Source organism: Mirounga leonina, unplaced genomic scaffold, assembly GCF_011800145.1.
Source record: "Mirounga leonina isolate KUSES-001 unplaced genomic scaffold, KU_Mleo_1.0 Mir_151, whole genome shotgun sequence".
Classification (NCBI taxonomy): domain Eukaryota; kingdom Metazoa; phylum Chordata; class Mammalia; order Carnivora; family Phocidae; genus Mirounga; species Mirounga leonina.
This window is the reverse complement of record NW_023270377.1, coordinates 65,596,489-65,615,099: the sequence shown is the minus strand read 5'-3', so window position 1 is coordinate 65,615,099 and position 18,611 is coordinate 65,596,489. Positions and strand designations below refer to the sequence as shown.

The following is an 18,611-nucleotide window of genomic DNA, read 5'->3' as shown; positions in this document are numbered from 1 at the left end:
CTGTTCCCGCTTTTTCTTACTGCGCTGAAAAAAGCTGAAAAACCCTTTATTTTCCTTCTCCTTCATAATGTCTAGGTTTTGTGATACTTGGCAGGATTCTAAAATAGAAGAAAAGCCTCTTACTTTTGTACATGGAATTGTAGATTTACCTCCAAGTTTTCCCTCAGTTTCTTTCCCTTGAAAAATTTATACAATGATGAAAGCTACTAATTATGGTCTACTATGAACCATGCACTCCGCTAGGCATCTTATATCTTATTTAATTCTCAAAGCAACAAGGAAGTTTAGTATTATTGTTCCTATTTCACAGCAGAGCAATCTGAAGATTAAAGAAACAAATATACATACTTGGGGCCAACAATCAAGCAATGACAGAGATAGGACAGAAACTCAATTCTTTGTGACTCAGGGTCTGTTCTATCCATAATTACCAACATTTCAGAAGTAAAATGGACACTTTGAATTAAATGAGATATGAAGCTATCAACAGTTTGTCCCTTTATTTTGAATTTTTATTTTGTCACAGAGCTAAACAATTATGAAATATTTTATTCTCTAAAGCATGATTCACTATAATTACTTAGTACTTTATTAAGTGTTTCCAAAAGATTATTTCTTCAATACGATGTTTCCCAACTAGGTGGCAATCTTGCCCCACCCCCATTCCGGAGAACACTGGACAATGTCTGGGGACAATTCTGATTGTCACAACTAGGGGTAGGGCAGGAGAATGTGCTACCAGCATCTACTGGGTAGAGGCCGGTGATGATGCTGAACACAATACAATGCACAAGATAGCCCCCCAACAAAAAAGGATCATTCAAGCCCAAATGTCAATAGTGTCAAAGTTAAGAAACCACATTTTAATCAGAATGGCAAATGTCAACCTCATGATTACATATTAACATTCTATTTTCCAAAAAGTATTTCCTAATGTCAACTGAAAAGGCCTACAAACAATGACAAGTCCAGTGGTGCTGAGTAGCCCTGGCCCAGATGGTCTCTAAACACCTTTTCCCACTAAAAAGGGACCACGATTGCGTAAGAATGGCTGATTCTTTGTCCACACCAAGGACTGTAAAGATGAGTCTGGAATATCAAATTATAGCAGAGAGAAAGAAATCAGAGTCCACTGGGATCATTTTAAAAGGGCACAGGAATCAATCAGATATGGTTTTTACTGGCCAAGCTCAGGAGAGTTTGGGCATCATAGAACTATTTAATAAATGGAAACATTTTGCATATGTTTAATTCCATGACTTGTAGTGATGCTGAAAAAATAACTGACCCTTACTGTTTACCTCTATGTACTGCTAATGAACCAGTCTGTTATTTTAAAAACTGAGGAAGGGGGTCGCCTGGGTGGCTGAATCCATTAAGCGTCTGACTCTTGGTTTTGGGTCTCAGGGTCCTGAGATCAAGCCCCAAATCGAGCCCACCATTGGGCTCTGCACTCAGCAGGGAGTCTGCTTCAGATGGTCTCCCTCGCCCATCTGCCCCTCCCCCACCCACCCACACTCACTCTCTCTAAAATACATAAATAAATAAAATCTTTAAAAAAATTCTCTATATAAATAAATAAATACTGATGAAGGAAAAGAATCACACTTTTTTCCTGCCTCTTCTGAATGAATTCTACCTAGGTAGACAAGTAGCTGAATGGGGAAATTTGCTGTTTCTGAAATATCTCAATTTATAATTAAAGGCATATTTGCAGATAATGATTATTTTCCAACTCCTAATCAAGATCCAGGCAAATATTATTGATAGCTAACATCAAAAAAGATAACTTGTGGGGTGCATGGCTGGCTCAGTTGGTAGGGCAAGCAACTCTTGATCTTGTGGTCATGAGTTTGAGCCCCACATTGGGTGCAGAGATATGTACATACATACATATATAAATATAACTTGCTATTACATGGCTGCTAATGGAAATATATAATACCACCTATGAAGTATTCTTGCTGAAAATATCTCACCCAAATCTGATCAAGTCTCTAGATTCAACAATCAATTTACAAGAAATAGAGACAATCGAGAAACATATTAAATGGCACCACAGGATGCAATCCACAAAATTCTGAATGTGGGAAATACAGTAAGATAAAAGACCCAGTTTCTTCAACAAATGAAATACAAATTTTAAAAAAAAGAGAGAAACAAGGAGTGGGGAAACAAGGAGAAACAAGGATATATCATTCAATATATCAATTTTGAAAACATTTCTACTAAAGAGCATATATGTGTTTTATATAAATCACAATATAATTTCAGTGATATTGGAAACAAAGTACTGTATATTGAAATTTATGGGATATGTTTAAAGCAGCACTTAGAGGTAAATGTATGGTCTTAAATACATTTAAATCTTAAATATATACCCCTTTTTTAGGACTGCATGTACAGTCTTTTTGTTTAAAAAAATGTTTAAAAATTAAATAAATTATGACAAAATAGGGGCTCCTCCAGGAAAGCAAAGATTGTTAATGCCAGTAAGTATATCAATGCAATATGCCTCAATAACACGATAAAGAAGAATATTTCACAAATTAAAACTTCATAAATCTGATGCTTTAAATTTTATATAAGCAGTATGCATTCTGTACAATGAGTTTACTGACAATACTAACTAATGATGAACATGTGGATAGCACTTTATGGTTACAGATTTTTTCACATGCCTAATTTCTTTCCTAGAACAATCCAAAGAGGATTATCAGAAATTATCACAAGTTATCATTCTGAGTCCTTTTTCTAAGTTAGGGAATGTAAAGAAATGGAAGCAGACAGTATTGTCCCATTATACACCTGAAGCCCTGGTGACCACAGTTTAAATAACTTGCACCAAGACACACAGGCATTAAGTGGTAAAATTCAATATAATATCTACTCATCGATGATATATAATACCTTTGGCTTTTCCTTTTTTTTTTTTAAGAAATGTTATTTCATTTTAAGATGAAGACTAACTGAATGTAGGTATTTCACATGGTAGTACAGTGCAATACATATAAGCAAAGTTATTTTTGGTAAAGCAATTTCCAGGCACCCTGTCATCCTCCATACTAGTTAAGCTAAGTCACTTACAGCTCTATGGCAGAGATCACCAGAAGTCAGAGTTAAACACTAAGAAACACAAGGGCTTGAGCTTACTAGAAAACAACTCAAATTTATAGTTTCCTGTTTCCAGAAGAGAGGCTATAAGTAACTGCATACAAAGTACTAAGACTTCTGATAATATTAGACAAAATAAGGAGGCAGGGGCATTTACAGCATTTGGATTGATCTTGTAGATTTTGACACCGTAAAAGGAGCTTTCTTAATTTTCTTATCCAATCTCGTAAGGTTACATCACAACATTTAGTACTCTAAATAAATACATACTTTCTTGGCTGGAAGGGTTATTACAAACCAATGCATTCAACACCTTCAAAATGAGGCCAATAAGATTATGGAAATTGCTTTGAGTAATGTATATAGAGAATGGCAATGGTAGGAGCAAAAGCCAAGTACAAGTGCCAGGATGTTGCTACTGGAAAAAAAGCACAGAGACCACTTTTTCCAATCTGTTATTATAGAAGTGGAAAGTGTGATGCAGACAGATAAAAAGCTATTTGTCCTATCGGCTTGCTAAATGAGTTTGACAGCTAATGCAGTTTCAGAATTAAAACATCTATCTTCTGATTATTAGCCAGTATATGCTTTATGAACATAACAATTTCCAGCTCCTTTGATTAACCTAGTCTTCATGAATCAAGCCACTAATAATAAATAATCACACTATTACTCATATAGACTTATTGTGTTATGGGAAAATTGGCAGTGGTAAAGAAAGAAGATTCCAATAACACATAATGTGTATAGTTTATTGTTTTTTTTTTAGTAGAGTGGTAATTATTATAGTAATCAATTATCTGAGCTTATCCCTTTTTAATGGAGGAAAAAGGCTTCCAGACTTTATTATTATTGGCTAATTTTTAATAAAGTTAAATTCCCATTATAAAGTTCTGTAATATAAAGAAAAAAAGGATGAAAAAAGTCATCCACAGCCCTACCACCCAAGGTAACCAGTATTAAAATTTTTTATGTACTTCCTTTCAGAAATTTTATGTAAAAATTTTTTTACATACTGTATTAAACACACTTAAATGGTTTAAAAGCTAGCATAAGCATTTTCCATGTTATTATAAAATATTCACAATTTAACGCTGCAATAATTTCCTATGATGAATATACCCTGATTACTCTGAATAACTGTACAATGTAAATAATCTGAGATCCTTCCATGGTACCACCAAACTATCAGGAACTATACTTAAAGAACCCAGCAAAATCATTTTTTCTTGTCTGAGAGTCAAAAATATGTTTCTTGGGCGCCTGGGTGGCTCAGTCAGTTAAACATCTACCTTCAGCTCAGGTCATGATCCCAGGGTCCTGGGATCAAGCCCCACACCAGGGTCCCTGCTCAGCGGGGAGCCTGCTTCTCCCTCTCCCTGTGCCTCTTCCCTCTGCTCATGCTCTCTCTCTAATAAATAAATCTTTAAAAAAATGTTTTTCACATTCTTAGGATGATATTTTTAATCAATTATTGAAATATTATTACTGTATTAATTTCAGAAATCAAGAGGGAGGGCTTATAAATTATTTTTCAGGAAATAAAAGCCGAAGGTTTTCTTACAGAATGTACACATTAGTAATGTTAAGAAAACAGGTAAAATTAGAAGCTTATTTTCAATTTATCCAATAAAAGTAGAAATTTCATGTTACAATTTTTTCTACTGATTCATATGTCTTACCTTGTAAAGATGATTTATTGAAGGCAGTAACAGAAGTGGCTACAGAAGGAGGGGGTAAAAGAGGGTAAATTGACTGTAAAGATGATGTTTATTCAAGTATAAAACATCACTGAGTTGAAATAGCTGTCTATGGATTATATAAATCCACAATTTCAGGATAAAGTTTGAAGGGCTCAATGCACAAAGGATGTAGTAAGTAATCCTTCACTAAACCTTTTTTCTAATAAAACAGATTCATACTGAATAAATAAGCTTGCAGTTGTCTAATTAGAATTGAAACAAACATTATCTAAGATCTCCAAATTTTAATACACTCAGTTATTTCTATAGATTAATACTGCAAGCTATTTTTATTTAAAAATTTTTAGAGTTAGATTTATTTTATAAGCTAGTTGATTTTGGGTGAACCTAGAAAAAAATTTGTCAAGAAACTTAGAAATTTGAATGACAATTAAGACTCAGACAAAACCATGGTGAGTCTACAGTAATTCACACTTGATTAAAACAACAATGAATTTAAATGTAAATCTTTATTTTCTGTTTAAATCTTACAGCCTCAAAGAATTAAGTTAAATCCCACCAAAAATATTCATAGATTGATGGAAAAGTGTAAAAAGTGAATGACAACTAAGAAAGACAAGTTTTTATTCTAATTTCAAAAACTGAAATCAAGTTGAATTTTATTACATTTCATTGCCTCTTATTCTCAATGACACGTATTGACTTCTATTTATAGGATCCATTAACTCACCATTATGAACTTCAGAAACCCTACACATAAATACAATACATGCTTTTATATGCACATCCTGTCAAATGAATAAAACAAAAAGTCTTACTTACCTCTGCTGACATCCATGGCATATAATTCTCTTAGTCCCAGGTCGTTAAGAGATTTTGTCAAATCAAGGGGCTCCTGAGATAGATAATCCTTCAACAACAGTGTATGCAGTGGATCAAACTCACATTTGCTGCATATAATGGGGGCAAGTTCTTGGAGTGGTGCATGAGGGCTAACTCTCACTATTGTCTTCTGTGTTTTCTTAAAATTGATCACTACTCTCACAGTTTTCTGAAACACAGATTAAAACCATAGTTATTACCATAATTTATTTACTAAAACCTTCTACAATAAGAGATCAATCTACAATTATACAGTCATACAATAAACAGTATTTTTCTATTTTGGTGTGAAATTATTATTTTTCTTTCCTGAAGCATATTCTTTCATTATTTCTAAGAATATGAAATAATTTGATTAAATAATCTAGATTAAATCCATAATCCCTGTAAGGTATTAGATTTTAAATCTAAAAGGGAACATAAAAGCCTCATATCTGATACTACTGATATTTCTGTTTGTTCCTTAAAATATTTACTATAAAATGAGCAAATGCCCATAATAATACAGAGTTATACATGTTCTATTTTATGCTTCAGTTGAGAAATATTTATCTAATGGTTTGTTGTCTCGATGAAAAAAAGAGTATTTTGGTTAAAATATAAAATTTTTGTGCTTCTCTCTGTTGAAAAGAAGATAAATGAGATAACCCATATAAAAAAACTTAGCATAGTGTCTGGCACATAGTAAACTATCAACAAATAAACATTAGCTATTGTGATTACCTATTGTCTCTATTATTTGACAATACTTTGGCTAATTTTAATATATTAGTAAAGACTATTAAGATAACCCTGATTTAGATATCTAGTACTAATTAAAATTATTGAGAGGATTTTAAACATATCATTTTAATGTAATTAACTCTTATATACAAATGGAACTTAGAAACATGTTACCATGCTAAGCGAAATCTACAGTGTGCAGATCCTTAAAGCTTAACATGTATTCATTAAACTAAAACACCATGTATAATCCCATGCTGTAAAATAAATACTACTGCCACCTAGGTACATATGTACCTAGATGGGTAATAGCCCAATATCCTAATTAATTCTTAATATCAGTATTTTGTAGATAAGAATTCTTAACTTTATAAAAAGCTGCATAACAATATGAAGGAAATATGAGAATATATACCCTCAAGCCATGTAAATAAACTATTAATTTAATATACTGGCCTTTATATATTTCCTGAAGTTAAAAAAGTTGACATTCCTAATGAAAAAATACTTCTTTTTTTTTTTTTTAAAGATTTATTTATTTTTATTTATTTGACAGGGAGAGACAGCAAGAGAGGGAACACAAGCAGGCAGAGTGGGAGAGGAAGAAGCAGGCTTCCCACTGAGCAGGGAGCCCGATGTGGGCCTCGATCCCAGGACCCTGGGATATGACCTGAGTCGAAGGCAGATGCTTAACGACTGAGCCACCCAGGCGCCCTGAAAAAATATTTCTTGAAACCCATAAAATTCTACCTCTATAGCTTATAGAAACAGAACAAGTTTATAAATAATTGATATTAGAATGATTGTGGTTAAAAATTTTTGAAAAAAATATTTTTTGCTTAATTCATATATTATAGAAAACTGAGTCATTATATAGCTTGAATTAACAATTTAGAATAAGTTAGAACCACCACTTACCAAGTATAGAGAAGCCAAAAAATATTTTAATAAATTCTTAAATAAATTCTCATTAAAAGATTCTAAAACCTTCCTCTAAATAAAAAATCTTTCTGGGGCACCTGAGCAGCTCAGTTGGTTAAGTGTATGATTCTTGATTTTGGCTAGGTCATATCTCAGGATCGTGAGATCGAGCCCCACATAAGGCTCTGCTGTTAGTGAAGAGTCTGCTTCTCTCCCTCTCTCTCTCTCTCTCCCTCTCCCCCTGCCCCAACTTGTGCACTCATGCTCTCTAATAAATAAATCTTTTAAAAAAAAACTTTTTAAAAGAGTAAGTTAAAATGTAGATCATTTAAATTGTCAGATTCTGATATGGTCCTATAGATCACTTTAGAGTGTCTAAAATCAAAAGTATTCCCCAAATTCTAGTTAATCCAAAGACTGATAACCAAATGAATCCTAAACAAAGTGGCCAAGGCAAGCAAAATAGCCATGTTCACATCAAATTTAACCAGGAAAGTCCATTTTTATTTCATTTGAAATAAATATAAGCTGCAGATAATGACTGAAAAATCAATTTAGTATTTTTGCCAGAAGACATCAAAATCACAGTGACATTCTTACCTCTGGTATTATAGGCGTAGGCTTTTTCTTATCCAAAATTTTTGGCTTTAAAATGACTTTCTCCACCTCCAACATTCCTATTGGTGTGTTTGGCTTAAATTTAATGGGGTTATTTTCAGATGACTGCAGATCAATTGTGTAACTGGATGGATTTAAGTGATACTGTGCACAGAGGAATATCAACAAGTCCATCATAGGTTTACTGTAAAACAGAAGTAATACTGATCATAAAAGTCCATAAAACAATTTCATTAAGTTTAAAGTTATTGTTCTTAGCTTTTTTCTTAGGGCCTTTTTGTTTTCAGCAGATAAAACAAGGCTATAAAATAGTATGTGTGAAAGTAACTTAAAAATCTAGCTACAAGATCATTTTTTCCCCCACTGCAGGAGGAGATATATACATGGTAGCCTGGGCCCTGGACTCCAAGTATCTAACTAAGTGGACAGAATTATAATAGTTAAAAAGTCCTGACTGGTATTCAAACAGCTTAGATCCTAGTGTTGGTTTAATAATTATCTGTATTTTTTATCTGCCAAGTTGTCATCCTATTATTATAAATTTTAAGAAAAGTCCTTTCCTTACCCAAGAGCACTTAGTTCAGCAAATGCTCTCCTTTACAATATTTTGAATACCAGCAGTCTTTGGCTTATAAACTGGTTATATTCCAAAGATCGCATAAAAATGAAGCATTAAGAACCACCACCACCCCGGAGCATATGGCTGGCTCAGTCTGTAGAGCATGGGACTCTTGATCTTGGTGTCATGAGATCAAGCACTGCTTTGGGTGTTAAAAAAAAAAAAAAAAGAACAAACAAACGAACTACCACCACTCTTTGGGCTTTAGAAAGCACAGTGAGTATCTACAGAAGGAAGCCCACAAAATTCTCAAGAAAAGTATAGATTTCTTAATTCATTCAAAGGACATTTAATATTTTCTAGGCCCTTGGAGACACAATAAAGTGTTATGCTCTCAGAGATCTACACTACTAGATAGACTAGGCCAAGTGTCAGCAAACTACAATCTGCAGGTCAAAGTGGGCCCATGGCTTATATTTTGTAAATAGTTTTATTGGAACACAACCATGCTCATTTGTTTACATACTATCTAGGGCTGCTTGTGTGTTACAACAGCAGATTTGAGTAGATGTGATGAAAACTGAATGGTCCACAAAGCCTAACATATTTACTATCTGGTCCTTGACAGAAAAACATTATGGGCATTTGTGCTCCGACAATTAAAAAGTAACCAAGTAAATGTATAATATCAAAGAGTGATTAAGTGTTAAATTCCATTCACACCCACAACAGAACAATGTGGTCTCTGAGTCTTTCTTAATTGTTAGCCCTTAAGAAAAGAACACTAAAAAATATTCTGTGGTATGTGCTTTCCTCAAATGTCTGGTGATCTTAAGCTGTTAGTTCATATTCAAGACCGAGGCACTAAAATACTCTGTAAAAGTCCTATTTTCATGAATTAAGGTATAGGTTGATGGGCTTCATTTGATGGTAATCAGGTGGCCAGTTTTTTTTTTTCCCATGGGGAAATATAAATGTCGGTAAAAAATTCTCCAGTTTCTTGACTACATAATATGAACCTAGCTACTGGCTTTCAGGAACTTGACAGGGAAATGAGGATAGGAATCTCACCATTCAGTATGGTATTTTTAATTTAGTACATCTGTTTTCATATGCACCTCATCCCTACTTTCTTAAGTGGAGTTCCCTGATCTGTAGCCTCTCTGGTTTAGCTTTTCCACAGAGGCAGTCTCCTCCTGGAAGAGGGTTAGTTGTCTGACATTGTGTGGCCTTGAGGTTAAATAACACTTTACATGGATCCTCAAACCATCGCCTGTGTTCACCCACCTACCTCACCCTCGAATTCTGTGGCTGTTGCCCATCCCTTAACATCTCTTCTCCTCTCCCACCTACAAGTAGCACCCCACTAGGGCACCTGGGTGGCTCAGTTGGTTAAGCGACTGCCTTCGGCTCAGGTCATGATCCTGGAGTCCTGGGATCGAGTCCCGCATCGGGCTCCCTGCTCAGCAGGGGGTCTGCTTCTCCCTCTGCCCTCTTCCCTCTCGTGGTCTCTGTCTCTCATTCTCTCTCTCTCAAATAAATAAATAAAATCTTTAAAAAAAAAAAAAGTAGCACCCCACTATACATATATCAAGAAAAATAATAAAAACCTAAGTGCCTCAGTTAAAAAAAAAAATGTTCTCTGGAATATGTTTCAGTCCTCAAAATATGTTCCCTATATCGTTATTAGATGCTTCCACAATAATAATTTACAAGTTTTATGTCCTCTTGAGCTACTTAGTATGCTCATATGTAAATTTGTCTATAATCGCCCAAATTTTGGCATTGAGTAATAGATACTAAATTTCATCCACATCAAGACTAGCATAATGGTATTATTCAAGTTTATTTTTTGGTAACAAAAAATAAAAATTTTTAAAAATTTGATGCTACATACAAATTCTTGACTTGGAAATGGTACCACCTTTCTCTGATAGTAAATAAAGTTAAAAAAGATTAGGTAATGTCTAGGTAAATACAACTATGAATAAATGGTAATATGTTCAGACTGTATTTCTCTCTACACATATAAATGTGCCAAGTAATAAATGTAAAAACCACTAACGCTTATACTCTAAACATCTTTTACTTCTTAAATGTACATTCTTTAGAATCTCTGCCAGAAAAACACAAGTTAACAAGATAAAAATATTTATTAGTGCTACCATTTTTCATCTCCCTATGTACAAAAATATAAACATCTAAGGAAAAAGATATTTTCCATTTTTAAAAGGTAAGAATTTAACACTCTTTATATACACTTATTTAACCTTTTTGATATGTCTTAATGCAGTATTGTATTTTTATCTGTGACATTAGTTTTCTGACTTAATAAAAGAAGTGCATAATGGGCCAACAATATTATAATAATGGCCTATTCCTTCAGTCAGTTTGGTCATCTATAATCTTTGCATACAATATCAGACTTCATGGCAAAAAGGCTGCATGCTGATAGACCTACATCATGCCTTTTGAATTCAACACCACCTAAATATTTTCTAATAAAAATGTCTCTTTAAGCATCAACTAAAAATCATAGAACTGGTTTATGACTTTATTCTTTGATTCATTCTATAATTCTGTTTAATTCTTTGTTTAATAATTCCAGAAGCCAATTCTCTCTTGAAAATATTCCTATATCCCGACAGACAAATCCAACAGACCAGAAAGTTCTATAAATGCAGATGGGAATTTAATACTACATATGATAAAGTTATCCCAAATTTCTGGGGAAAGAATTGAATTTTCGGGGCACCTGGGTGGCTCAGTTGGTTGAGCGACTGCCTTCGGCTCAGGTCATGATCCTGGAGTCCCAGGATCGAGTCCCGCATGGGGCTCCCTGCTCGGCGGGGAGTCTGCTTCTCCCTCTGACCCTCCCCCCTCTCATGTGCTCTCTCTCTCAAATAAATAAATAAATAATCTTTTTTTTTTTTTTTTAAGATTTTTTTATTTATTTATTTGACAGAGAGAGACACAGCGAGAGAGGGAACACAAGCAGGGGGAGTGGGAGAGGGAGAAGCAGGCTTCCCACGGAGCAGGGAGCCCCATGCGGGGCTCGATCCCAGGACCCTGGGATCATGACCTGAGCCGAAGGCAGTCGCTCAACCAACTGAGCCACCCAGGCGCCCCTAAATAAAAAATCTTTAAAAAAAAAAAAAAGGAATTGAATTTTCAACAAAGGGTATGAAAAACTGACTAGCCATCTGATAAATAAAATTTATGTATCCATCTTACGCCTTACACTAAAGTAAATGCTAAGTGGACAGATACATAAATACTGGGATATTACTCTGGGGGGCGGGTGGCAGAATAGGAATCCATCTCTATATAGTTTATTACGTTCTAGAGCAGGGCTGTTTAATTGTTCTGCAATATGTAAATTTTCCATATCTGGGCTGATACAGTGGCCACCTCACCACAGGTGGCTATTAGGCACTTGAAATACATTGACAAAGTGGACTGACAAACTGAATTTTTCATTTAAACTCAATTTAAATAACCCCATGTAGTAAGTGGCCACCATATTGGCCAGAGTAGTTCTGGTACATTGGTTTCTAAAACTGTGTTTCATGGAGCAGCAACATCAGCATCTCTAGGACCTTGTTGAAATACAAATTCTCAAGCCCTAGTCCAATCACTGAATCAGAAACTCTGAGAGTGGGCCACATCAGTATGCGCTTTGACAAGCATTCCAGCCAATTCTCATGCACATGCTACAGTTTCCCAACCTGCGATCAAAAGAGGATACAGAAACAAGTAAAATATAGAGTATATCAGACAATGATAAATGCTATGACGAAAAATAAGATAACAAAGGAGGTTAGGAAATGTTCTAAGTGGAAAAAAAAAAAATGACATTAGAACAGAGGGCTGAATGGAATGGGTTAACTGGAATAAGAACATTCCAGGCAGAGTCGACAAGTTGCAAAGGACCTGAGGCAGTAGTGGGCTCTACATGTTTAAGGGAAAATAGGAAGCAGTCTGCTGGGGTGAAAGTGGTAGACTGAAACCGGAGTGACTTGGGATTTTACCAAGTGAGAGAGAAAACCACTGGAGTTCTGAGGAGCAATGGGGTCTACTTTACATCTAAAAGGATTATATGCTGATTGTTGTATTCATTTTTTGACTTGAGAAAAAGGCATGTTTTATTTTTAAAGTAAAACTAAAAAGCAAATGTAAATAATAGGGGTTATACATGATTTAAGAAGCCACTGTCTGTCTGTATTTATTTATTTATTTTAGTGTGGCTTAAAGGATAATTTTCTTTTGTTGCTGTTGTTATATTCAGAATAGTCTGGGGGAGCAGTTACAAACCTATTGCAAAAATTTGGGGGGAGATAGGGACTCAGTCAGATTTCAGATTATTTTATGAGGTGCTGATAGGATTAAAGCCAATGCCAGAAGAAAAGGGTAAGAAGACACAGAAACAGAAAAAGGAGCTAAGCAGTAGGAAGAGGCCAGGACTACAGGAACACTAGAACGTGGGAGGGCTGCTGAAAGGACCCAACAGGAGTCCTAAACTGCTAATTTAAATGGTTTGCTATGTGATACCCTTACTCACCTTTCCCTGGTGACCCATAGACCATCACTAAGGTCCTGGTAGCTTCAGGGGGAGGTGTTAAATCAAGAAAAGAAAGGAAATTTCGTAAGGTAGAGACTAAAAAGTAAGAAACCATAAAGGAGCCAGGGCGCCTGGGTGGCTCAGTCGGTTAAGTGTCTGCCTTCGGCTCAGGTCATGATCCTGGAGTCCCGGGATCGAGCCCCGCATCGGGCTTCCTGCTCAGCGGGGAGTCTGCTTCTCCCTCTCCCTCTGCCTGCCGCTCCCCCTGCTCTATGTCAAATAAATAAAATCTTAAAAAAAAAAAAAAAAAATCAGGGCGCCTGGTGGCTCAGTTGGTTAAGCGACTGCCTTCGGCTCAGGTCATGATCCTGGAGTCCCGGGATCGAGTCCCGCATCGGGCTCCCTGCTCGGCAGGGAGTCTGCTTCTCCCTCTGACCCTCCTCCCTCTCATGCTCTCTGTCTCTCACTCTCTCTCTCTCAAATAAATAAAATCTTAAAAAAAAAAAAAAAAAAATGTCAGAGCCAGAGGAGGCTCCAAGAACATTAACATAATATTGTAAATGGGAATTTACAATAATATAAAGGAAACTGAACTTTCCACAAGATCTAGAACAGGGGTCAGGCCAATCTTATCTAGACCTGAGGGAAAAGAGGGGCCTCAAGATGTTACCTGGGCTCCATTTATACCCAGATATGAACTCCTTTCTTGCAGGACCAGCTCTTAGCAATGTTTATTCCCAGGACCTAATACAATGTATACAATGTCTGTACACAGTGAGGTCAGTATCACTGAATGAGGATATTATAGGAACCAGTGATTATTCATCTCTTAATTCTGGTATCTCAAACACATAGCAGACAATATACAACAATACACACACACAACTCTATATATATGAGTTCTCTGCGTGGTATTGGATATATGAAAAGGCAAAGTCACTGAAAAGAGATTCATATGCTTTAAACACACACACACACACACACACACAGCCATGAAAGCTGTTTTTTCTTAATTTACAAACTGGACGAGTAGCCTTGTTGTATCTAAAGTCAAGACATCTTTACACAGAGGTGAGATACAAGCATTAAGTTGGGTTAAGACCTTTTCCAAAAATAACCTCAGACTAGTTCAAATGCTTCAAGTATTTCATTGAAGCCTCAGCATTTGGCACTAAAAGCACAGAAGAGAGGATCCTGACCTAGCTGATTTTAAGAGTGGGAATTTCGGTCTTGAATCTCTCATAAAGGAGCCTTAGCAGTATAAAAGTAGGGCATTAACCTTTAAGCAGGCTCTGCATGCAATGGGGCTGCTGAGGATTTGCCAGTCACAAACTGCACCACAGAAAACAAAATCATCTCCTGAGTATAGTTTAGAATTATCCCCCTGAAAGCCAAATTACTTCTAGCAAAAACAACAATTCTGTTTTGAGGATAACTATCCCATGTTGATGTACCAAACGGCAGTTGGCTAACAGGTTCTACCCCAGAATCAACCCAGGAAAGATGCCTGTGTTCCTATTTGCTAAAGCAGGAAAACATGCCCACAGTCCAGCCAAAACTTGAGCCAAATTATTAAAAGTAGAAAAGGATTGGCTGAATTTGGTCATCACTTCTTCAATCAAATAAGAAATAGTATTGTCCTCCTCCATATCACCCCATCACTTTGAATTTGGGTTTATTCTATTATTTGAGAGGCTACTGTGTATTATTATTTTCAGATTTTTTTTTCTCTTATAAAATAATTTCCTGGAGGGCAGATATTTTTTTTAAGACTCTAAAAACTCTCCTTTGAAATGGAGAAATCCCTATGAAATTTCCTACTCCCTTTAGAAATAAATGACAATTCCTCATATGAATTTCATATCTATTACCTCATTTGAGCTCACAACCACCACAAAAGCTACTCCCACTTTACGAATGAAAAAAAGTTGAGGTTAGAGAAGTTACATGACCAGATAATGAAGAACATATACACAATTAAGATGCAGTCAAAATTAGAATTTCCTGAGTCCTGACAGAGCTATATTTTAGCCTCATAATACCATAAATCAGGATTCAGGATGGAGTGGATGGTTTGTAACAGGCTAACTGCTATCTGCTACAGTTTTACTTCAAAGAATGATGACATCACTAAATCACCCCCTAAATCCTAGGGTGACTCTTTCTGCATTCATGACACCTATTAGGGGTAATCTTGCCCTAGATTTGCTACCTGCTAGATAAGGCAAGATGTCCGTTTTTGTGTTTCAAAGATCCAACTGGATATCAAAAATGAAGGTCATGGTTTACCAAAGAGCTCTCAGATCAGCAAGATGTCTAATAACTGCCTCAGCGAATTTCCAACCCCTGGAAGTGTTTAAACAAAGCCACTTACCAATAGGGTGGCTATATAATTTATCATCCAATCTGGGACACCTGAGAGTGAAAGGGGGGCACTATTTGTAATTAACCTGGGATAATAGGTATAAACAGGGACTGTCACAGGAAAATGAGGATGCATGATGATAAGGACTTATTATGAATAGATAGATTTCAAGTATCTGATAGGGGCTGAATTCTATGAATAAGATTCTTCCTTATTATGATTCTTTAAATCCGCCTTAGTAACCAGTAAAGCATTATACCATTTTCAATGCATCCTCAAAACTGAGTTGAGTTGAATTAGTTCTCACTGCCCCTTACAAATGTATACCAACAACCCAATTAGACTTACCAATGATAGTATGGGAACTTTTAGAACACTCCCTGCAGGGCTGACATTTATTTATCGCATGCTAACCAACCTAGTTCAGTAATGAGTTCACAAATGAACTAATGCTCTCTAACTATTCCTATGTGCATGAAATGAAGGGGATCAGGTACATAAAACAAATAAACCTAACCTCAAAATTGAGAATGCTTACTGAATTATGCTATAGGAAACACTTTGAAGAAAGTAACAGAATTAAGATTTGAAGACAATAATAGATTAGATCAGTATTAAACTGACAAAAGTTCTTACATCAAATGCTAAAAATAGGTATTTCTAAAAGTAAAAAAAAAAATGAAATTCACCACTTTAGGCTAAATCTACTCGGTCATTTATCTTGGATACTACATTCACAGTCATAAATAATTACCTTTGCAAAAACCGTGATTTAATAACATACCTATTAAACACACATACACACCCCTTATTAAAAAAAAAAAGAGTACTATAAATATATCTCACTGCAATTGGGACAATTCAAATATGGACAAAGGATAAGATAAAATTGTATTGACACAAAAGTTAGAAATCATTAACTGAAAAAAGGATAGGTTAACAAGATAGCATGTGCAACATGATATCGGTAAAAAAAGTGACTATATAGGTATGTGTGTACATATACATTTGTGTGTGTCTGTGCATGTGTGTATGAATAAAAGGTTATATACCACAATGTTAATAGTTGTAAGCTGCCTGTTTAATAATGACATGGTGTTTTAACTTTTTTAGCTTATCTGCATTTTCCTACTGTATATAATAGTGTCCAAGTATTGCATTTGTAATTATAAAAAATTAAAAAGAAAATTAACAAGGATCATTGTTATAAGGTGGGGATACCAGGAAAGAAAGGAGAAGAGGGTAGTCCACCTAGGAATGACACTCAGAGGACATCTGTGAGTATTCTGTCACCTTTTCCCAACCAACCAGGAGAGCAATCAGCCCACAGAGGCTTATGTGCTCCCTGGCTCAGGGCTATGGAGGGCAGAATTGCAGCCCAGATTACAGGATTCTTCAGTCTCACCAATAAAAACTCAAGCAGCTCTGGTATACTAAAATACTTTAACAGTTAAATTTCTAACTGTTATTTTAAGCAGCTACAACTGAATCAGTACCTAAACCAAAATTTAAGAATTCTTAGGGAGTTCAACATGATTTGTGCCATGGAATGGATTTTCAGCAGTGTGTTCTTGAAGTCTATTCACCTATTATATATTTACTACACGTGTCATTATTTGTCACTTTTCGATAAATGTAAGTATAATATGAAATTGTGAAACTCTTCTGAGATCCATACTGTTGTGTTATTGATTTTATTTTTAAACAAAACTGACCCACGTTGATCCAGTATTGTCAATTTTCATAGTCTACTTTTTCCAATAGGTGGCACTGTAATCCACGTAAACCATTTCTGAGCTAGTTATCCGACCCACCCAGTGCCAGTCAAAACTGGGCTTACTCTTAACTCTGCTATAACCCGGTGCTGTTGGGACAGGTAAATCAGGTCACAAATCATGTGTATCGTGCCTCTGGGTCATTTTATAGGCAAAGGCAAGAAAGGTGAGATGACTTGCCTGAGGTCACACAGCAAGTTACGGAATCAACTATAGGGCCCAGGATTTCTAACTTCAAGTTCTATGCTTTCTTTATTTGTGTTTTCATTCATTTCATTCTCAGATTTGCTCAAATCAAAACAAATTTCTACTTATGGTAGAAGCATAAAAGAAAAATGTATCTTTGTCTATTATAAATGGTGTTGATTCCATTCCTCCCTGTTGTAGGAGAGAGAGTGTGAACTCTACAATGCTCTCTCCACTGGCTAAAAAAAAGGGGATTAATGTCAATCTTTTACTAAATCTCCCAAATGAAAACTATTTTTAAAGTGTCCCAAAGAGAACAAAGGAGAAAGGAACACTTATTTAGTGAGGATTAATTGCATACTGGACAGACACCTGACTCTAAGGTAAGGATCCAGAATGATAGGCAAACATACCCACATATTTCCTTATTCTCTGTAGTGTCTATAACAGTTTAGCCCATAAGCTCATTTTCATTAAAAATTCACTTTGCCAAGTACCTGTAGACACCATTACTTATGCTGTTGCATAGTGCAGCATTTCTGGAGGAGCGCAACCCCTAGACAGCTTATCTCTAACAGCAGTATCCTTTAATGCTTACTTTTAGCAAAGCACAGAGCAGTTCTGCCTGGTGAAAAAGGCTGTTTACTCTGCCAGCACACGTGCACATGCGCACACACACACAGATATATGTTTATGTGTTTATATGCATATATGCACACATATATATACACACACATTATATATATATATATATGCTACACACACAGACACACACACACTACAGTAAATATTTTAATTCCATTTCCCTTCAATCCAATCATCCATGACAGGAACACAGAAATGCCCAGGGTTTGCAGGCTGGCACTGTAGCTACCCTCAGTGTAAGCAAAGGATTGCAAAGGCAAGATGGCAGACAAAGGGTGACTTTTGGTCCTTAAAGAAGCATTATCATTAAGCTCTAGTACCAAAAGATTGGTAAGTCAGAGCAAGGTTATCGACCTAATTCAGGACAAGTTTTTAGTTTCCCCCTGAGCATAAAGTCTATTACCACCTCTGACCTTATTGTGTTCCCTAATCTGAATAAGCTCTTTGGTGAAAAATCAATGTACAAATAAGGGCATTCTCCTGAAGATAATGTTATGCGTTCACATTCCTCCAAATGGAACATTCTGAGCATATCTCTGCATTAGTTGTATAAGAAGAC

At 35.7% G+C, this 18,611-nt stretch overlaps 1 protein-coding gene across 5 annotated transcripts in view; it reads right to left on the bottom strand.

The window, feature by feature from the left end:
- The window catches only part of COBLL1 (cordon-bleu WH2 repeat protein like 1), a 165,479-nt gene that overhangs the window by 39,441 nt on the left and 107,427 nt on the right, over positions 1-18,611 (bottom strand). For 3 of the 5 annotated variants that reach the window (XM_035007869.1, XM_035007872.1, XM_035007870.1), the window contains 4 exons: positions 7,944-8,145; positions 5,640-5,868; positions 4,797-4,835; positions 1-98 (listed from right to left, as the gene is read on the bottom strand). In XM_035007869.1, coding sequence (XP_034863760.1) covers positions 1-98; positions 4,797-4,835; positions 5,640-5,868; positions 7,944-8,145 — 568 coding nt within the window. The remainder of the gene's footprint in view (positions 99-4,796; positions 4,836-5,639; positions 5,869-7,943; positions 8,146-18,611) is intronic. The other 2 variants (XM_035007871.1, XM_035007873.1) reach the window with 1 other exon arrangement.